Below are 18,048 nucleotides of genomic sequence, written 5' to 3'. Positions count from 1 at the left end.
ATAGGTGTTAGTTTGGATTTTGAGAAAAATGTTACCTATTTTTTAACGGATGCAAGTTTAACCTGCGATTTTATATCTCAATCAGAAATGGTGATAGTAAATCCAAGTTACACATTACAGCTTTAAAATAATCCTAAACTGTTAATGATGTTAATAATGTTCATGAAGATAAGTGCAATTAACCTCTGTTATTTTTCTTATTAATGTTTTCTAGGCAAACTTTCACAAAATCAGGCTATCAGATGTTTCAAGTAATGAGGTTTGCTGTTGAGGAGATTAATAACTCAACCACACTGCTGCCCAATGTCACTCTGGGTTATGAAGTTTTTGATCATTGTTCTGACACGAAGAATTTCCCTTCAGTCTTCAGTTTTATCTCACAGAACGGATTGATAAATCCCAAAGAAAAACTTAACAACCATCAGTCTAAAGTCATTGCTTTAACAGGACCATATGGAAGCACAAGAGCTCTTGCTGTCGCACCGCTTGTCACAATGAACTATATACCATGGGTAAATTATTTTTATTTTATTTTTAATGTCTTAAAATAAATACCAAAGCACTGTTTGTGATAACCGTGGTATAAGCGAAATAATTGACTCCAGTCCTTTATATTATTTGAAGAAATGCCGCTGTGTAACGGCATTATCTGAATTCTGATTCTTTTCTGAGAACAGTTTATTTCGTTTTTTTTTTTTTTTTTTGTATAGAGTTTACCAGTTCTTTTGACATCCTCACATAATGACCTCATTCAAAACCAGTTGAATCACTCCAGCAGACGAAAATACACACATTCAAATAAAGTCCTATGACTAAATTACATTAAATTTCATTAAATAACAATCTTCAACAATCTTCTTCAATCTTGTGTTATTATTAAGTATTAATTTTTTGGCTGAATTTTCTAATCCAAGTTAGTAACATAAGTCACATTAAGTTGAATCAGGCCCGGCTGCAGGATGAAATTGTTAAGGGGGCTTAACTTTATACCATTAATGATGCATTGCGATCTCGCTTTGGAAAGACATATTTGAAATGCAGCGGTCCATAAAACACTCCATATCCAACTGCACAGCACAGGTAACCAGAAACTCACTATTGATGATAGATCATGAGATATTATTTGATAGACTAGTAAGTGTGGATTAAGGATGTTTAAAATCTCTAGCCTGTGGTCAGTACATGAATGGATTAAATCAGCAGATTTGAAAGGGTTATTTATCTCCACATATAATTTAAATTAGCAGAGTAACTGTGCAGTATACCACATTATATAGCCTATGTCCTATGTGATTTCCATATTATAGACAAGATTATTCAACGGCAATAAACGTCTGCAAATTGTATTTTTATTACCAGAAAAACAGCGGGAACACTTTACAATAAGGGTTCACTAATAATCATGAATTCATGCTTAACTAATGCACAGATAATACTGAATTAATGTATTACTAATGATTATCTAAGCTATTCATTAGCTATTCATTAATGATTGCCTCATTAGCAAGTAATGAAGAGAATGTCTGATTAATATATTAGTTCATATATGAATTGTTATTAATTAAATATGTAAGTGTGGATTAATTCCATCATCACTTATTTTATGAACTAATAGTGTAAATTAATTTATTAATTACCACAATGAGGAAAAGCCTTATAATACAGGTAAACTAACATGCATAAATACATTATTAATTACAGCATTAATAGTATGTTAATTGATACAATTACTAAGTAAGTACATTTGTGTTATGTATTAGCATGCGTGCTAGATTAATACAAATAACTGTGAGGTCTCTGAACGTGTTGTCTAATTTTGATCAGTGTTCATTTGTATTAATTTTATATTATATTTTTTTAAATGTTTTAATGTTTTGTTTAAATGTAGTGTGTTATTGAAATGTGTTTTTGGCAATGTTTTTTGAAACCAGTGTTTAATAAATAGCTTTTATAAACTCTAGTAATCATTAGCTAATAGTTTGCAAATATATCATTATGTTGTGACTTTACTTGTTGAGGCACATCATTATTAACTCATTATTTAGTAATTGTATGAATTAACACACTACTAATGCTGTAATTAATACTATATTAATGTATATTAGTTTACCTGCATTATCTGGAAGTTGAAATATAAGGCTTTGGCTCATTGTGGTAATTAATAAATTAATTAACACTATTAGTTAATAAAAGAAGTGATGATGGAATTAATCCACAATTACATATTTTATTAATAACAATTCATATATGAACTAATATAATAATCAGACAGACTCTTCATTAGTTGCTAATGATGCAATCGTTAATGAATAGCTAATGAATAACTTAGATAATCATTAGTAATACATTAATTCAGTATCTGTGCATTAGTTAAGCATGAATTCATGATTATTTGTGCACCCTTATTGTAAAGTGTTATCAAAACGGCAATATTACTGAAATACACTCTTAATTGCCAAACACGCTGTTAACCGCAAGTTTAAATAAGCAATAAAAGTGGATAAAACATTATTATCCCTTAAAATTTTATATGAAAAAAACGATATTTAAAGGAAATGTATTCTTACAGTTATTCAAAGATGCACAAATTATTCCATATAATAATTCCTGTTTAAGAGCATGTTGGTCTCTGTCCTCGCTCTGTTGTGTAATAGCTGCTTGACAGGTGCGCATCCTCGTCTTTCAAACAGGTATCATTATAACCTTTATAACGTAGAGTAAACTTTATAGTTGCTTCCACTGTGTTTGCCTGATATGAATAACACACTTCTGCAAATTATTATTATTTGAAAATAATATTTATTTATAATTATTATCTTATTTGAATAGATCATTTATCTGCTTCCACAGACATCAGGGTGTTTTTTACAAACTATAGGCTTTTGTTTTACCAGTGCTTATGTGTATTTAAATGTCTGAAATTTAAAATAAACATTATGAGGTTGAAAACACTGCATTGATATGACAGCGCTGAGCTCATCCGTCTGGACCAGCACCAACTGTCACGGCAAGTCCGTGACATGTTTTGTGTTTTGCACTCATCCGTTTCACCTGGACTCTCATGGACTAATTACGCCAACACACCACACCTGTTTGATTGTGTTTGTATTTATACGCCTTTGTTCCGTCAGCCTGTGCCGGATGATTGTCATTACCACCCTGTCTGTTCCCGTGTCACATTTTGATGTTCCTGTTCTGCTTACCTGTACTCCTCGTGCGTTGTTCCCGTTTTATTATTAAATGTTATTTATTTGTCCGAACTCTGCGTTTGTGTCCTCCCTCCACTCCCGCGTCGTGACAGAATCATTTGGCCAACATTGGACGCAGCGAGTTCGTGGAGGGCGGCTCCCCCAAGAATTTCGTCGAGGGGGAGTGGTGACATCGGGGTTCGTATTCCATCAGCCCCGATGTCACTCGGGGACCACCGTGAGCGATTGCTCGCTCCTGCGGGCCTGCGGGAGGAGGATCGGCCCAGGCGGTCCCCCAGCGTTTGAGTCGTCGTCGACTGTTCCTCGGAGGTCCACCGTCCTGCTCGCCAGGGGATCCGGAAAGGACCACGCCCGATTATTTCCCCGGGGTGGTCATCGGTGAGGGTCTCCGTTCCGCGAGGGGATGAGGATGTGACTTCTGGGGGCATCTGATCTTCGACGATTCCCAGGAGGGGGGTAATTCGTCTGCCTCGGTCCTCAGAGCGATCGCTCCGGTTCTCCTGGCGCATTCCGGCCCACCGTCCCGTAGGTTTCGTCCCGGCGGCTGCCGGCTTCACCAGGGTTCCCGAGCCCTCCATCCTTCCCCTGGATCCACCCTACCAGACTTTGTTTTTTGTGTTTCATGTGAGTGTCTGGTAGCCACTTCTAGAGGGAGGGGTTATGTCACGGCTATTCCGTGACATGTTTTGTGTTTTGCACTCATCCGTTTCACCTGGACTCTCATGGACTCATTACGCCAACACACCACACCTGTTTGATTGTGTTTGTATTTATACGCCTTTGTTCCGTCAGCCTGTGCCGGATGATTGTCAATACCACCCTGTCTGTTCCCGTGTCACATTTTGATGTTCCTGTGTTCTGCTTACCTGTACTCCTCGTGCGTTGTTCCCGTTTTATTATTAAATGATATTTATTTGTCCGAACTCTGCGTTTGTGTCCTCCCTCCACTCCCGCGTCGTGACACCAACCAACGCGAAAGACGGTTTGAATCTGGCAGTAATGTCACGTCACTGAACATTCTAAATCCCATATGGGTATAAGGTTAAATTATTATTTAACTCAAAAGTTTGAACATTATATTTGTAAGCATGAATGCAAAAATAAAACAACTCGGGCCTGAGTTGAATGAACTTGAATTTTAGTACAGATAACTTGAAAAAGTAAGTAGCTAATATTTCAACTAAACTTTGTTATTCCAGGTTATTTGAAATATATAGTTGGGTCAATTATTTTTTAAGTATCACAAAAAAAACATTTCAAGTTGAAAGTACTTATAATTTTAAGTACTTTCTGAAAGAACTGGTGGATTATTGCTGACTTGAGACAAGAACAGTTTTGAACAATTCAGTACAATTTGTTATGCTTGTTGAAACTGGTTTAAAAGAACATTTGAGAAATTTTAAATCAAAACTTGACAAAGATATATGCCAAAAATTAAAACGCACAATAATTTCCAACAGTGCTGATAACTCTTCTCTTCTTTACTAACACTTAACATTAACGTGGTGTTAAAGCAGAAATGTTGCAGATAAAGTAAAATGCTTTTTCTTTTACAGGTTCAATATGCGGCCGCAACTTCTGTGTTTAGTGATAAACTTCGCTATCCAACTTTACTCAGAACAATCCCCAGCAATAAAGACTTGGTACAGATGCTTATTCACATCATACAGTGGTTTGGATGGAATTGGGTTGCCTTTATTGGAGGTGCAGACGATTACAGTAAAGATGGCCTAAACCTTTTTTACAAGTATACTAAGAATACTGGTATTTGTGTGGCATATCAGGAGCTTCTTAAAATACAGGGAAACTACAATCAAACGCTTAAAAATATCAACATGCTAAACATTAATGTCATTGTGGTTTTCACTGTGCCGCTTTATGCAGAAAGCGTAATGAAAGCTGCCATAGCAAATAACATCAGAGACAAAGTTTGGATTTCTAGTCATCCGTGGTCTATGAATCAGCAGCTTCTAAAAGAGCCGGGAATTGAGAAGGTTGGAACAATTATTGGCATTACAGAGAGAATCACGTCATTGCCTGGATTTGATCAGTTTGTTTATAAAATGAAAGCAACTAATAAACATAATAATGGTGATGTTGAAGTCCCAAATAAGATATGCAATCAGGAATGTAAGGAAGGTGCATTTGTGTCCGCAGTGGAAATTATAAATGAAAATCCCACATACTCCTTTAACATCTACGCTGCCATATATTCCATAGCTCATGCATTACATACAGTTCTGCAGTGCAATCTGAATGAATGCCGCAAAAATCTAGCAGTAAAGCCATATATGGTGAGTGAATTGTAATTATCCTGATAAAGAAAAATATCTATTTATATAATATAATCTATAATTTTGGAAAAATTAAAATTTTACTGCACATTAAAACAGCTTCTAGGAGAACTGAAGAAGTTAGATTTTCCACTCAATGGACGTCAGGTGAAATTTGATGTTAATGGTAATCCAACCATCAGTTACGCCGTAGCGCTCTGGCACACTGAAACAAATCATTCATGGATTGAGATGGTGGGCACTTATGACACATATCCAGAAACTATTTTAACCATCAATAACTCTCTCATGCCCTGGCGTAACAACACTTCTGTGAGTTATTTGTCATAGTAAGCAACATTTTAGCTGTCTAGATTCAATTGTCAATAAATTATTTACCACTATTTTCTTGTTATAGGTTCCTTTCTCAAACTGCTCTGTTGAGTGTATGGAGGGATATTCAAGGGAACATGAGGGATTGCATAGTTGCTGTTTTCGGTGTAAAAAATGCCCACAAAACACTTATGTTGACTATTCTCGTAAGTATTTTTGTGATACAACTTTTTAGTCACAGCATCCACAATAGTATAGATGTGGCTTGATTTGATTTCCATAGTTGGTGTTTGGTAAAGTCTGGATGAGGATTATTTAAAAATAAATTAGTGTCTCATATTGTTTATCCCTCAGATATCCAAACAGAATTGTTGTTGCACATGCTCAGAAATTTTACGTAACTGAATTAGTATTCAAACCTGTGAAGAATTTCCCCATCATCATTTATTGTCTTGAGGGAATTCTGGCATATACAAACTCACACTTGTACAAATTAAAAAGCTTATATTACTGAGTGTGAAAAGTTTTTGTTCACTTTTCATGCCAATGTTTAACATTTTTGTGCATCATGTCCACACGGTTTCTTTATCACAGTCTCGACTAAAAAATGTCTCAGACTGACTTGCAAACAAATCACTGACTTCTTGTTGCCGATGTCTTACTAGAAAAAATCATCAGTGGTGCATCATGCATTTAGTTCTCTTAAAGGGGACATTCCATAAGATGTTTTTAAGATATTCAAATAAATGTCCCCAGAGTACATATGTGAAGTTTTAGCTCAAAATACCATATAGGTAATTTATTGTGGCATGTTTAAATAGTCACTTTATGGGTCTGATCAAAAATGCACCATTTTGTGTGTATCCCTTTAAATTCAAATGAGCTGCTCAGGTGGGAGGAGTCTCAAGCGATCGCGCTGTAGACAAGCCGTGTGTCTCAATTCGTTCCCTAGCTCCCGAGGTCGTGAATCAGTATATCGTGTACACAGGTTCGGGCACTGGTAAGGACCCTAGCTCACTTCACATTGGGACAATGTTCACTTATTTTTCTGTCACGTGGCTGCTTAAGCGCGTTGTGATTATTCACAGCTGTTACTCATCAACAACCGGTAAAACCAACATCTCTCTGACTTAATTTTAAAAAACAGTACATTGTGGAAAATGCTGTCATTATTCTCTTACATATCTGTGCATAAAATTGGAGGCATATAATTACATTTTAAATGTAATAAATATATTTACAATTTTAAATAAATATTATTATTTTAAATATTGAGTAGATTGTGGTCCCTTACTGTGTAGCAATGTGTGTTTATATTTACAACTAAAACAAACGTTTGTCTTTATAAAAGTTCTGTTACATTTCATAAAGTTTATTGAGTTGGATCACGTGATGTTCGGGTGGCGAGCGTCAGAAAAGGTCACGTGATTTCCGGTTAGGGAACATAGGGAACATCGATGCTCACTGGTTTTTGCGTTGCATTGTGGGAATTTTTAGGGAACGAACGTTCCAGTGCACTGAACGGATTTTGCGATTGAGACAGCCCTTAAAATGGCCGACTCCCTGATCAGTGCCCTGACTACTGAACAAGGGAGCTGATTGAGACACACGGAAGGTATTGCATTCTCTCACAAAAGAAGTTAGTAAGAGATATTCAGCATTATATATTTGAACAAGTTTAAAAAGTCAATCATATGTTTTATGCATACTAAATACATGTTTAATTATCAGCAGATGGGGAACATTGTGAAATAAAAATAAAGACTTTTAGGTCTCATGCTGCCAGTGTTTTAAACAGGCACAATGATTTTCAGCATGTTACAATAAATTACACTTCCACAAACACTTAGAAGTTTACTTTTTGACCAAATCACACGAGCACATTTAAATGATCTGTAAAAAACAACACGTTCACTGCTTAAACTTAAGAGAAACAGATCAAATGACATGTCAGGGCTCAACGCAACGCTGGATGACAGCTCTTAAAAGTTACAGACACACCAGTGAGGAACTCTAACAACATCCAGTTCAACTTTTACTGCAGTGATTTGCATAGATTATTAGTTTATTCCGTTTCATGTTTATTTCGTTTCGTTTTGTAGCTATAGCCCTTTTCATTTTTTATTCCTGCACCCGTTGCAGCTGCGAGCAGCAGAGCAACCTGCCTCCGCTTTTTAAAAATAGTGTGTGTTGATAATAAACGTTTAAACTAACACTGTGATATGCTGAAAATATATATTTTATATAGTTGATGTCGTCAACTTGCTGTCGGCTGCTAACCGCTTTTTGGTTATCATAAAAAAAACTTTAACAAACAAAAATACTCTAAAATGTAAATAAAAAAATAAATATAACTATTTTGCCATTTAAAACAAATCTGAACTGCTTTAATTGCTGCAAGAGTAGTACAGCTAAGGAATCTGTGTAAGGAGTTATTTTTTGCTATGTCTGCGGATTCCTTTTGCAAAATCTATGCAGAATTTTGCAGAATAATTAAAAATGTTTTTAAATGATCTGAGAGAATGTGCGCTGTGAATATTACAAAACAATAAAATATTTTATAATTACATTTTATTAAAGGATTACCCCGAATTAAACTGGACCAACATGAACCAACAGATAATGGATAATGTGCTGTCACGACCATAGAGTTTTATATAAAATACATATATTACTGTCTGCAGTGTAACAGTAAAAAGAAAAGGCTTCTCATAATGAATGCAGCCTTTATCAAGATAATTTCATCTGTTTAACAACACAATGTATATTTATCTTGTAAACGGATTTGAAATAATAAATAATTGTCCCGTCACTTAGCAATAGAGACGATAGAGCTCATTAACTTCTCCGCGGTAAGTTTTATTTCAAATTCAAGTTTTACATATTAAATATTAAATAGTTTGTGCTTTCTCTCATAAAAACCTCACAGCAAACAGCACAGACTTCTACTCACAAACACACGCGTGTGACTATATCTGCGGTCACAGATTCCTAATGGGGAGAATTAGGAATTCTAATTTCCTCTATAAGGCCTATATTTTTTCTTTTCTTTTCTGAGAACCGGACTTGTGCTGAGTCTGACCAGACATTTTGAGCGTACTTTCTTTTTTTTTTAACAATTATTCCGTAGGTTCCAGTTCGTATGGAATGTTTTTTTGGTCTTTTTTAAATTAATTAATTAAATTATAAATTAATTAATTAAAATATAAAATAAAAATAAAATTGCAAAATATGTCCCAAATTTGAAAATTAAATGCTAAAATAAAAATTAAAACATTATTTCATTTTCATTTTTAACGTGATGAAGCATCATTCCGGCCAAATTAAAAAATTAAATTAAATTGATGATTTGACATTTCATTTTCAATATAATCTTGAGTCAAGACTGACAATATTAAAATAAAAAGGCAAGCTTGAAAAGGAATCTGTAAATACATTTTTTAAAAGGCTTTTTATTCATGCCCAAGCAATAATAGGGACACAATTAAAATGTAAAGTTCAGTTTTAATTTTATGTTCTCTTTAAATTATTTGTTTTCATTTTCTTTTTCGTTTTCATTTTCAACTTGTATGCAAATTCAATGTTAATCAATGGGTGGCGTTTACTTGCTTAAAAAAAGGGGATTGGCTGAAGCAGCGTTGCCAACTCAGCGACTGTGTTGCTAAAATAGCGACTTTATTGCTACATCTAGCGAATTTTAGGCCCATTTAGACAAACTTAGCGAATGTTTGGATGAATCTTAGCTTCACATCTGTACAGATAGACTACTGTGTCGCTTGTACTGGCCCATGAGTGCCGGGTGGCGCTGTCCCGGTGAAATGTGCGTCTGGTGTCTCTGTGCATGGAGCTGGGCAGTGTAGGAGCTGACGCGTGGATGGGATTCGCTAACATTGTTTACATTTCAAAGGAGGAACAAACAATAAAAAGTGTCTGGTCCACTGTTATATATGTGCGTATTTTCACACATCTGGTCCGGTGAGGCGTCAGTTTAACGAGCTGATACACCGACCAGTCACTTACTTTTAAATGAACATTATCTGTTTATTTAGCCTATGTGTTGTCTGTAAAAATATCAGAACTTGCGTCCTCTGTGAAATGCGAGTCTCTCGGAGTCTTCTGTGTACACTGCACTGGACACAACATACAGTTCTTCTGACCATAGCTGAAGCGTGGAAGACGAGATACGCACATAAGGGCTGTGACGATATCACGGTAATACTGCATCACTGCTGTAATAAGATGCCAGCTGCGGTGATGTCACAGCCGCAACCTTATAAAGCGCGTCATGCCCAAGTGCTCTGATTTCTTGAACTGTACCAACTCACTCCCTGGTTTTAAACCCCTGCGCGAATAACAAAAATGTCAGAGCCATGCCCATGAAAGTTCATGTGCAAGGAGTCCGAGCCACGCGCATATTAAGCTTTCTCATTCAAGGAGAAGCACTGTGCTGGTGATGATAATGATATAATAATAATTTAAAACTATAATGGGCAAACATGACAACTATCGTTATGAAGGCAGGAGCGCGTATACTGACAGCACAACTCGTTATTTGGTTGAATGCTGTGCTTATATCTGGAGCTACTGTAAGCGAATTTCTGAAAGCAATGATTGGAGTATCCATAAGTTTTGCGCAGTTATTTACGTAATGATGCAATTGTCGATTTCGTTTTGTATCCACTTTGAGAAAATCCTATTAAACATACTAACAATAATAACATTAAATAATATTTATTTTCGATATCTTTTGAGTTTAATATCAATTATGGAACAGTTTTTGTCATTATTTGTAACCCATTTTTTGTACAATAAATTATTAAGAGTTTCAACATGTTTGGTGGAGAAGTGTGTTTCTATTCACGGAGAGTTTACCGAAAATGAATGTCTAAAGAAATAGGAATCAGGTTTTGCACAACTCATCAGAAACAATCTTAAACTCTGCATGTTCTTTCTGCAGGTTTTCAGGTTGTTATTCTATGAAATGTATTGTATAAAATGGGTTATAAACGATGACATAAAAGGTCTATAAATCATAGTATATTCAAAAGATATAAAAAACAAAAGTTAACATATAGAAATACATATTATTTCACATTGTTATTGATAATATAATTTGTTGTTTTAATAATATGGGGTGGGTTGTTGTGCTAACAGTCTAACCGCGTGATTCTGTTGCTTCTTCACCACGGTAAAATAAAATCCCGTACGGTCACAGCCCTACTCACAAATCAGCGTTACAAATGAGGACCACTTACAAATATGCCAGAAAGGCTGAAGGTCTGCTCTGCCAGTGTGCCCGCTGCAAAAGTAAGTGACTGGTCACTGTATGTCCATTTTCATGAAATGCATACAAATAACACGCAGTGTGATTATAGTGCTATATATACGCCAATTTTGCGAGCATATGATACTCCAGTCCTTCACGGATTTTGGCATAATTATGTATTGCACGATAATCACACTGTGCTATGTGTATGCATTTGATGAGAATGGCTGACGCCTCACCGGATCAGATGTGTGAAAATACGCACATATATAACAGCGGACCAGCCACTTTTTATTGTTTGTTCCTCCTTTCAAATGTAATTTAACAATGAACGCGAATCTCATCCACGCGTCAGCTCCTACACTGCCCAGCTTCATGCACAGAGACACCAGACACACATTTCACCGGGACAGGGCCACCCGGCACTCGTGGGCCAGTACAAGCGACACAGTAGCCTATCTGTACAGATGTGAAGCTAAGATTCATCCAAACATTCGCTAAGTTTGTCTAAATGGGCCTAAAAGTCGCTAGATGTAGCAATAAAGTCGCTATTTTAGCAACACAGTCGCTGAGTTGGCAACGCAGTGTTAGCCAATCCCCTTTTTTGAGCAAGTAAATAAACGCCACCCACTGATTAACATTAAATTTGCATACAAGTTGAAAATGAAAATGAAAACGAAAAAGAAAATGAAAACAAATCATTTAAAGAGAACATAAAATTAAAACTGAACTTTACATTTTAATTTTGTCCCAATTATTGCTTGGGTATGAATAAAAACCCTTTTAAAAATGTATTTACAGATTCCTTTTCAAGCTTGCCTTTTTATTTTAATATTGTCAGTCTTGACTCAAGATTATATTGAAAATGAAATGTCAAATCATCTATTTAATTTTCTTTTTTAATTTGGCCAGAATGATGCTTCATCACATTAAAAATGAAAATGAAATAATTTAATATAATGTTTTAATTTTTATTTTAGCATTTAATTTTCAAATTTGGGACATATTTTGCGATTTTATTTTTTATTTTATAATTTAATTAATTATTTTATAATTTAATTAATTAATTTAAAAAAGACCAAAAAAACCTTCCATAGTTCTGCCCCCCCCCCAACAGACCCGTTTGTCCCCCCCGTCGGCGGGCGTGGGTGTTCATCTTGAGACAAAACAGTGTGACTGATGTATTTTAAGATATGTTAGTGCAAGCTACTTTTAGTTAAGAACTAAAACTCAAACAGGCATTTTAGTCTTGAACTAGACCTAAGCCCTGTCTGGGAAACAGCCCCTATGTCTATACTGTAGTTGGTGAACCCTCAAAAACTTACTAGGAATACACAATGTATACTACCATACCACAGACAAATACACAGGTGGCATACACTTTTTAAAATGAAGGAGTTCAAATGTTGAAATATTAATATTTTAAATGAAACAAACATATTTAATAATGTATACTTTACTTATATTATTAGATTTAAAAAAAGTTATTTAAAAGAACTGCAAATATAAGGTGAAATGGCCATAAAAAGCTTGATTTGCACTTTTGATCCAGTTTTATAAAAAGATAAACTTCACAATCACCTGGTGTTTGTTTCGCTGCATGAAATTATCTGCGTGATGCGTTCAGAACAACAACTGTACATAAAGCAATGCATCACGCCAGCACCTGACTTTAAAACATGTAACGTTAATCAGCAATATATAGATGTGTGCTTTTAATGGTAAATTGACTGACCTGCTCCCTTCTTTGCGAATATTTCTGTGATTTTGCAGCATCTCGCTGCGTCTGTCTCTCTCTGCTTTTCCTTGTTAGATAAAGCCAAAAAGGCAGTGAAGCCCCCCTAAAAAGGGCCTAGTGACTCCCCTGCAGTAGGTCAGAGAACTGATTTTGGCTAAATTACTAAATTTCCACACTCTTTTCTTGTTGTTGTTTATTTTTCAGGAGACCCTTATACCTGTTTTCCATGTGCAGAGAGTGAATGGTCTGATGAGGGCAGCACAACCTGTAAGACACGTACTGTTGTCTATCTACAGTTTACAGACATTGCCTCCATTCTTGTCATATTTTCTACTGTTTGCCTCATTGCTCTGCTCATTTTCATCTTTTGTCTTTTTGCCTACAATTACAACACACCAGTGGTGAGATCTGCTGGTGGCAACATGTGTTTCTTAATGTTAGCATGTTTAACAATGTCGAGCATAAGTGTGTTCTTTTTCTTTGGACAACCCACATCTGTACATTGTGTCTTGAGAAATTTTATATTTACATTTTTCTTCACTATCTGTCTCTCTTGTTTGACCGTTCGTTCCTTTCAAATCGTTTGTGTCTTCAAAATGGCTGCAGAGTTCCCTAAATTACACAGCTTGTGGGTAAAGCACAATGGCCAGTGGCTCTTCATTATGTCTTCTTCTTTTATTCATTTAATTTCTTGTGTATTATGGGCAACTGTCTCACCTGATGATCCCATCAGGGACTCAATTACTTTTAATGACCAAATTATGCTCATTTGTGAAAGGAGAAACACTGTAACCATCAGCATAGCTTTGTTCATAAGTTGGTTTCTTGGTTTCCTGTGCATCTCATTTTCTTACATGGGAAGAGATTTGCCAAAAAGTTACAATGAGGCCAAATCAATAACTTTCAGTCTGCTTATGTACTATCTGAGCTGGATTATTTATTTCACAATATATCTCAGCTTCAAAAGCAAATACGTCCTGCTTTTGAACGCACTTGCCCAAATAAGCAGTATATATGGAATTCTCTTCAGCTATTTCATACCAAAATCTTACATCATGTTATTTCAACCAAAGAAAAACACTGCTGCATACTTTCAAACATCTATTCAGAATTACACACAAACTATTAGTAGAAGTTGAAGTGCAAAAATCTTTCACAAGCAAACTGCTAATGCTTTTAGTGATTATGTGAAATTATTTATATATTTCATAGATAAATTAGTTATTAGACATTTTAGTAAGCTCTTTTTCGATTAATGTGTTAAGTAAATAGTAGTGCTTATTCTAAGATTAAAGGGAGTATGTTGTTATCCGGCACAGATTTATTTATGACTGTAATACATCTTTTTTAAATTGGCATTAGTAGTTGCTCTATTGCTCAGGATCACAATTATTTTCCACAATGTTAAGCAAACACATATGCAAAACAGAAAATAAATATGAGATATAATTCACTATTGTAATTTTTTTTTGTGCGAGTTGAATGATTATGATCACCTCATAAATGTTTCTCCACATCTAGAGGATGCTCATTCACATCAAACAAAATGACAAACCAAAAGTGAAACAAAATGCAGATAATCAAAAAGCAAAGTTCTTCAACCAACTGCACAGATACTAGTTTGCACCTTACCTGGGGAAATTGTACCTGTATGGATATGTGTACACAGAGAAAAGCATAATATTCTTCTTCAAAAAACATTTATTCATTGGAATGTTTTTAACTTATTCCCCACCAGCCTTTTTTTTTTTTTAAAGTTGCCCGCCTCCATTTTTTTGTGATTTTCACAAAGGTTTCACAAAATGCCTTCCTGGAAAATTTTTTTCTATAAATATACATACAAATATATCAAAGGACAGACCATCTGTTTTCAAACAAACAAACCAGAATTTTTTTACATCCTATCTTTATTTGTTCTCTTTTTATAACTTCTTAAATATGGTTAGGTTTCTTTCAGCTTAAAAAGCTGAAATAATTGCATTTTTTTAAAGGAATTTCGTTAGAGATCAGATTCAAAATGATGATCAAAACATACACAGAGTTTAACTCTTTCCCCGCCATTGACGAGTTATCTTGTCAACTAAGAGAAAACATTTGCATAAAAAATGTGTTCCTGTGAATTTTTATGTTAATCTGCAATACCGCGAGAATTTTCCAATTTATGGAAAAAAATGAAGCCAAACATTATTTACTTATTTAAAATTCTGTATATGTTTTGATAAACGTTTCGAATCTGAGGGCTGTTCCATAAAACTCGCTTGGAAAGTACCGCTTAAATCAGTTCCATAACGGTTAGTTGAGGTTTACGCAGTCCTACCAATTTGAACGAGGCTCAAGAAGTCAAGAAAATAGCGGGTGCATGCTATTCTTGAGCAGCCCTAGAGGTTCAAAGTCGATCAAAGTTACAGAGAGAGAGCGGTGATTTATGATAGAAATGTTAAGAATTTACTACTGACTAAAAATTGTAGTTCTGTTGCATAAACAAAACCATATAAAAGGCTGGGAAGTCCTTATGAACTAAATACTTTCATGCAGCAACTAAATTAAAAGCTATCATTTTTCGATCAAATCACAGCTTGAAATTTTTTTGGACCTTTGTTGAAAATGATAATGATAGCCTAGTGGTCAGTGCTCTCAAATAGTTCAACAGCGCAGGGACCTGAGTTTAATCCCCGTGTCACCAGGTGACTATGGTAGGGCGGGAACCAAAAGTGGCGGAGAAAGGTTCCGTTGAAGATGGTTTCCGCCCGGACCCGATTTTAAAGACACCAGTCTACTTCCTGGTCTCCCTGACGACGAAAATCATGAGGAACGAGCAACAGGTGTGGCGAATCAGTGGAGCAACCCATGATTGGAGGAGAGAGTAAAGACAAGCCACATAAAAAGGTCCAAGAAGCACAAAGGAGGGAGAGAGTTGTTTTCGGGCGGGAGTCCCTTTATGCCTTGGGCAAACGTAACCACACGCTCAGTCCCTGGAGGAGCCGAAAGAGCGCCGTTGATCCGCGAATCACTGCTGCCAAAAGAGGCGAAAAGGACGGGGCTGTGAAAGTTAAAGGGACACCACACCGAGGTGCTTTTGGTGTACTTTGTGTGCGCTGTGTTGCTGCTGTGCAGACCCGCTTTATCGTTCTATATCGATCCCTTGGGGATGAAGGAGGTGTAAGACGACTGGGCGAAGAGAATTACTGGGCGATTTCACGTGTGACTGTGTCACTATCGAGTCAGGAAGTACATTGCTGTGGGATTGTGTTGACAACAAAGCGTGAGTAACAGCTGATGTGTGTTGACGAAGTATTTATAAGAAGAGCTACTTGGTGTGTGTTGAAGGTCCCTGGCCCCACCAAAGGGAGGAGTGTGGGCGAGCCGTGGATCGACCGGAAACACGGGTAAGAAACTCGACTGGGGAAACGTGTGTTGTCTGTCTATCTGGCCCTGCGGAGGAAGGAAGCGTGGGTGAGCCGAAGAGGTAACTGTGAACATACTGGGGCTGCATTGATCGACATTGTGTATTAACCCGTCTTCTCTAGGGATAGAACAACGTTCCACCCGTCTCACGAGGTAGTCAAAGCCAGGCGGCTCCAGTCCATATATTCACGTAAAGTGTGTGTGCAGAGTGCTGTGGGTGAATTGTGATTATAAATTGTGTTTACACTAAAGCTTGCTGTGTATGCTGTGCTTGTAGCGACCAAAGCTGCCCTGGCCTGGACGGGTCGTGAGAAGGAGAGAACACGCTGTGGTCTGAGCCCTATGAGGAAGGGAAATTACACTTCTTTTTGTTTTGCCTCCCTGTGTGTTAGCAGGAGTCACGCCACCCCAGCTGGCAGGCAGTGGTGAAGCCCGGCGGTACATCGGAGTGAGTAGCAGCCAACGTGCATTGTACGGACGGAGGGTCGTAGTGGTGTGCAGATATATCCCACCGAAACCTTGGGTGTGGGCGGAGCCTCGTCGAGAGTTCGCCCCAGCTCGTTACCCCGGTTACCATAACAGAAGGGGGAGCTAGGGAAGCGTTCGGCTCTGCGCCACACGACTCCTCAGTCCCCACGACACCCCGGAAACTTAGGTGAAGGGTGGAGGTATACCGTGTGTGAATGCTGCTGCGAAAACCCACTGCCTGTAACAGCAACGAGAAGTCTAAGTCTTGTGAGTAACTTACAATTGTGATGTGATACCTACCTCTGCTTACAGCAATGTCTTAAAGAGGAACAAACCGTGTCAATAGTGTGGACCACTTACCTGTGTCCCAGTGAACGCCCTGAAGTGAATGAGAAGCCAAGTCTTGTGAGTAGCTTACTATTGTGATGTGATACCTACCTCTGCTTATAGCAACGTCTTAAAGAGGAACAAACTGTGTCAATAGTGTGGACCACTTACCTGTGTCCCAGTGAACGCCCTGAAGTGAATGAGAAGCCAAGTCTTGTGAGTAACTTACCATTGTGATGTGATACCTACCTCTGCTTACAGCAACGTCTTAAAGAGGAACAAACCGTGTCAATAGTGTGAACCACTTACCTGTATCCCAGTGAACGGCCCGAAGTGGATGGAAAGTCCAAGTTTTGTGAGTACTTACCATTGTGATGTGATACCTACCTCTGCTTACAGCAACGCCTTAAAGAGGAACGAACCGTGTCAATAGTGTGAACCACTTACCTGTGTCCCAGTGAACGCCCCGAAGTGAATGAGAAGCCTAAAGTCTTCAACGTCTTAAGGAGGGACGAACGGGGCAAATAGCGTGAAACGCTCACCGGTGCCCCAGTGGATGTCCCGTAGCGAACGAAGAGCTCAAGCCTTGTGAGGGTCTACCCTAGTGGTGGGTAATCCATCTTGCTCCAGTGAATGCCCCAGAGCGAACAAAGATCCCAAGTCCTGTGGGTAACTTACCTTAGTGGCGTGTAACCTACCTTGCTCCAGTACGTGCTCCAGAGTGAACGAAGATCCTAAGTCCTGCGAGTAATTTACCTGCAAAGTGTGTAACCTACCTTGACCCATAGTAACCCTCGAACGAGAAACGAGCCGCCGACGTAGTGTGAGTATCCACCTCTGGCCACGGTTTGCACCCGTGGGGCGTGAGAGTTCCCCGAGGGACCGGGACGTCCAGCCAAGGAAACCTATCGGGAGAACAAGAGACCGAAGAGGTTAGGCAAGTAGCAACGAGTACAGAAACAAGCCACTAATAGTGTTCTCCCCTGTCTGCCTCCAGGAAGAAGCGGAGGGCGCCACGAGTCCAAGGAC

General features: G+C 37.5%; 1 protein-coding gene across 1 annotated transcript; it reads left to right on the top strand.

The window, feature by feature from the left end:
• The first annotated feature begins 203 nt into the window (after positions 1 to 203).
• On the top strand, positions 204 to 16,819 carry LOC135729948 (taste receptor type 1 member 1-like). The gene is made up of 10 exons (XM_065247852.1): positions 204 to 512; positions 4,766 to 5,503; positions 5,603 to 5,815; positions 5,901 to 6,021; positions 13,024 to 13,451; positions 15,934 to 16,047; positions 16,147 to 16,205; positions 16,347 to 16,414; positions 16,502 to 16,555; positions 16,620 to 16,819. Exons 1-10 carry the CDS (start codon positions 204 to 206, stop codon positions 16,817 to 16,819), a joined length of 2,304 nt encoding a protein of 767 aa, XP_065103924.1.
• The last annotated feature ends 1,229 nt before the right edge of the window (positions 16,820 to 18,048 follow it).

The sequence above is a fragment of the Paramisgurnus dabryanus genome, chromosome 11 (assembly GCF_030506205.2).
Source record: "Paramisgurnus dabryanus chromosome 11, PD_genome_1.1, whole genome shotgun sequence".
NCBI classification, from domain to species: domain Eukaryota; kingdom Metazoa; phylum Chordata; class Actinopteri; order Cypriniformes; family Cobitidae; genus Paramisgurnus; species Paramisgurnus dabryanus.
This window is presented reverse-complemented; position numbering and strand designations above follow the sequence as displayed.

What these genes read in the sequence shown, in the direction of transcription:
- LOC135729948 (XM_065247852.1), top strand. Translation starts at nt 204, where the DNA reads ATGTTTTCTAGGCAAACTTTCACAAAATCAGGCTATCAGATGTTTCAA. An exon ending in CACTTATGTTGACTATTCTC is followed by an intron (nt 6,022 to 13,023) that starts GTAAGTATTTTT and finishes TTTATTTTTCAG; the next exon opens with GAGACCCTTATACCTGTTTT. An exon ending in GAAGGAGAGAACACGCTGTG is followed by an intron (nt 16,556 to 16,619) that starts GTCTGAGCCCTA and finishes GTGTGTTAGCAG; the next exon opens with GAGTCACGCCACCCCAGCTG.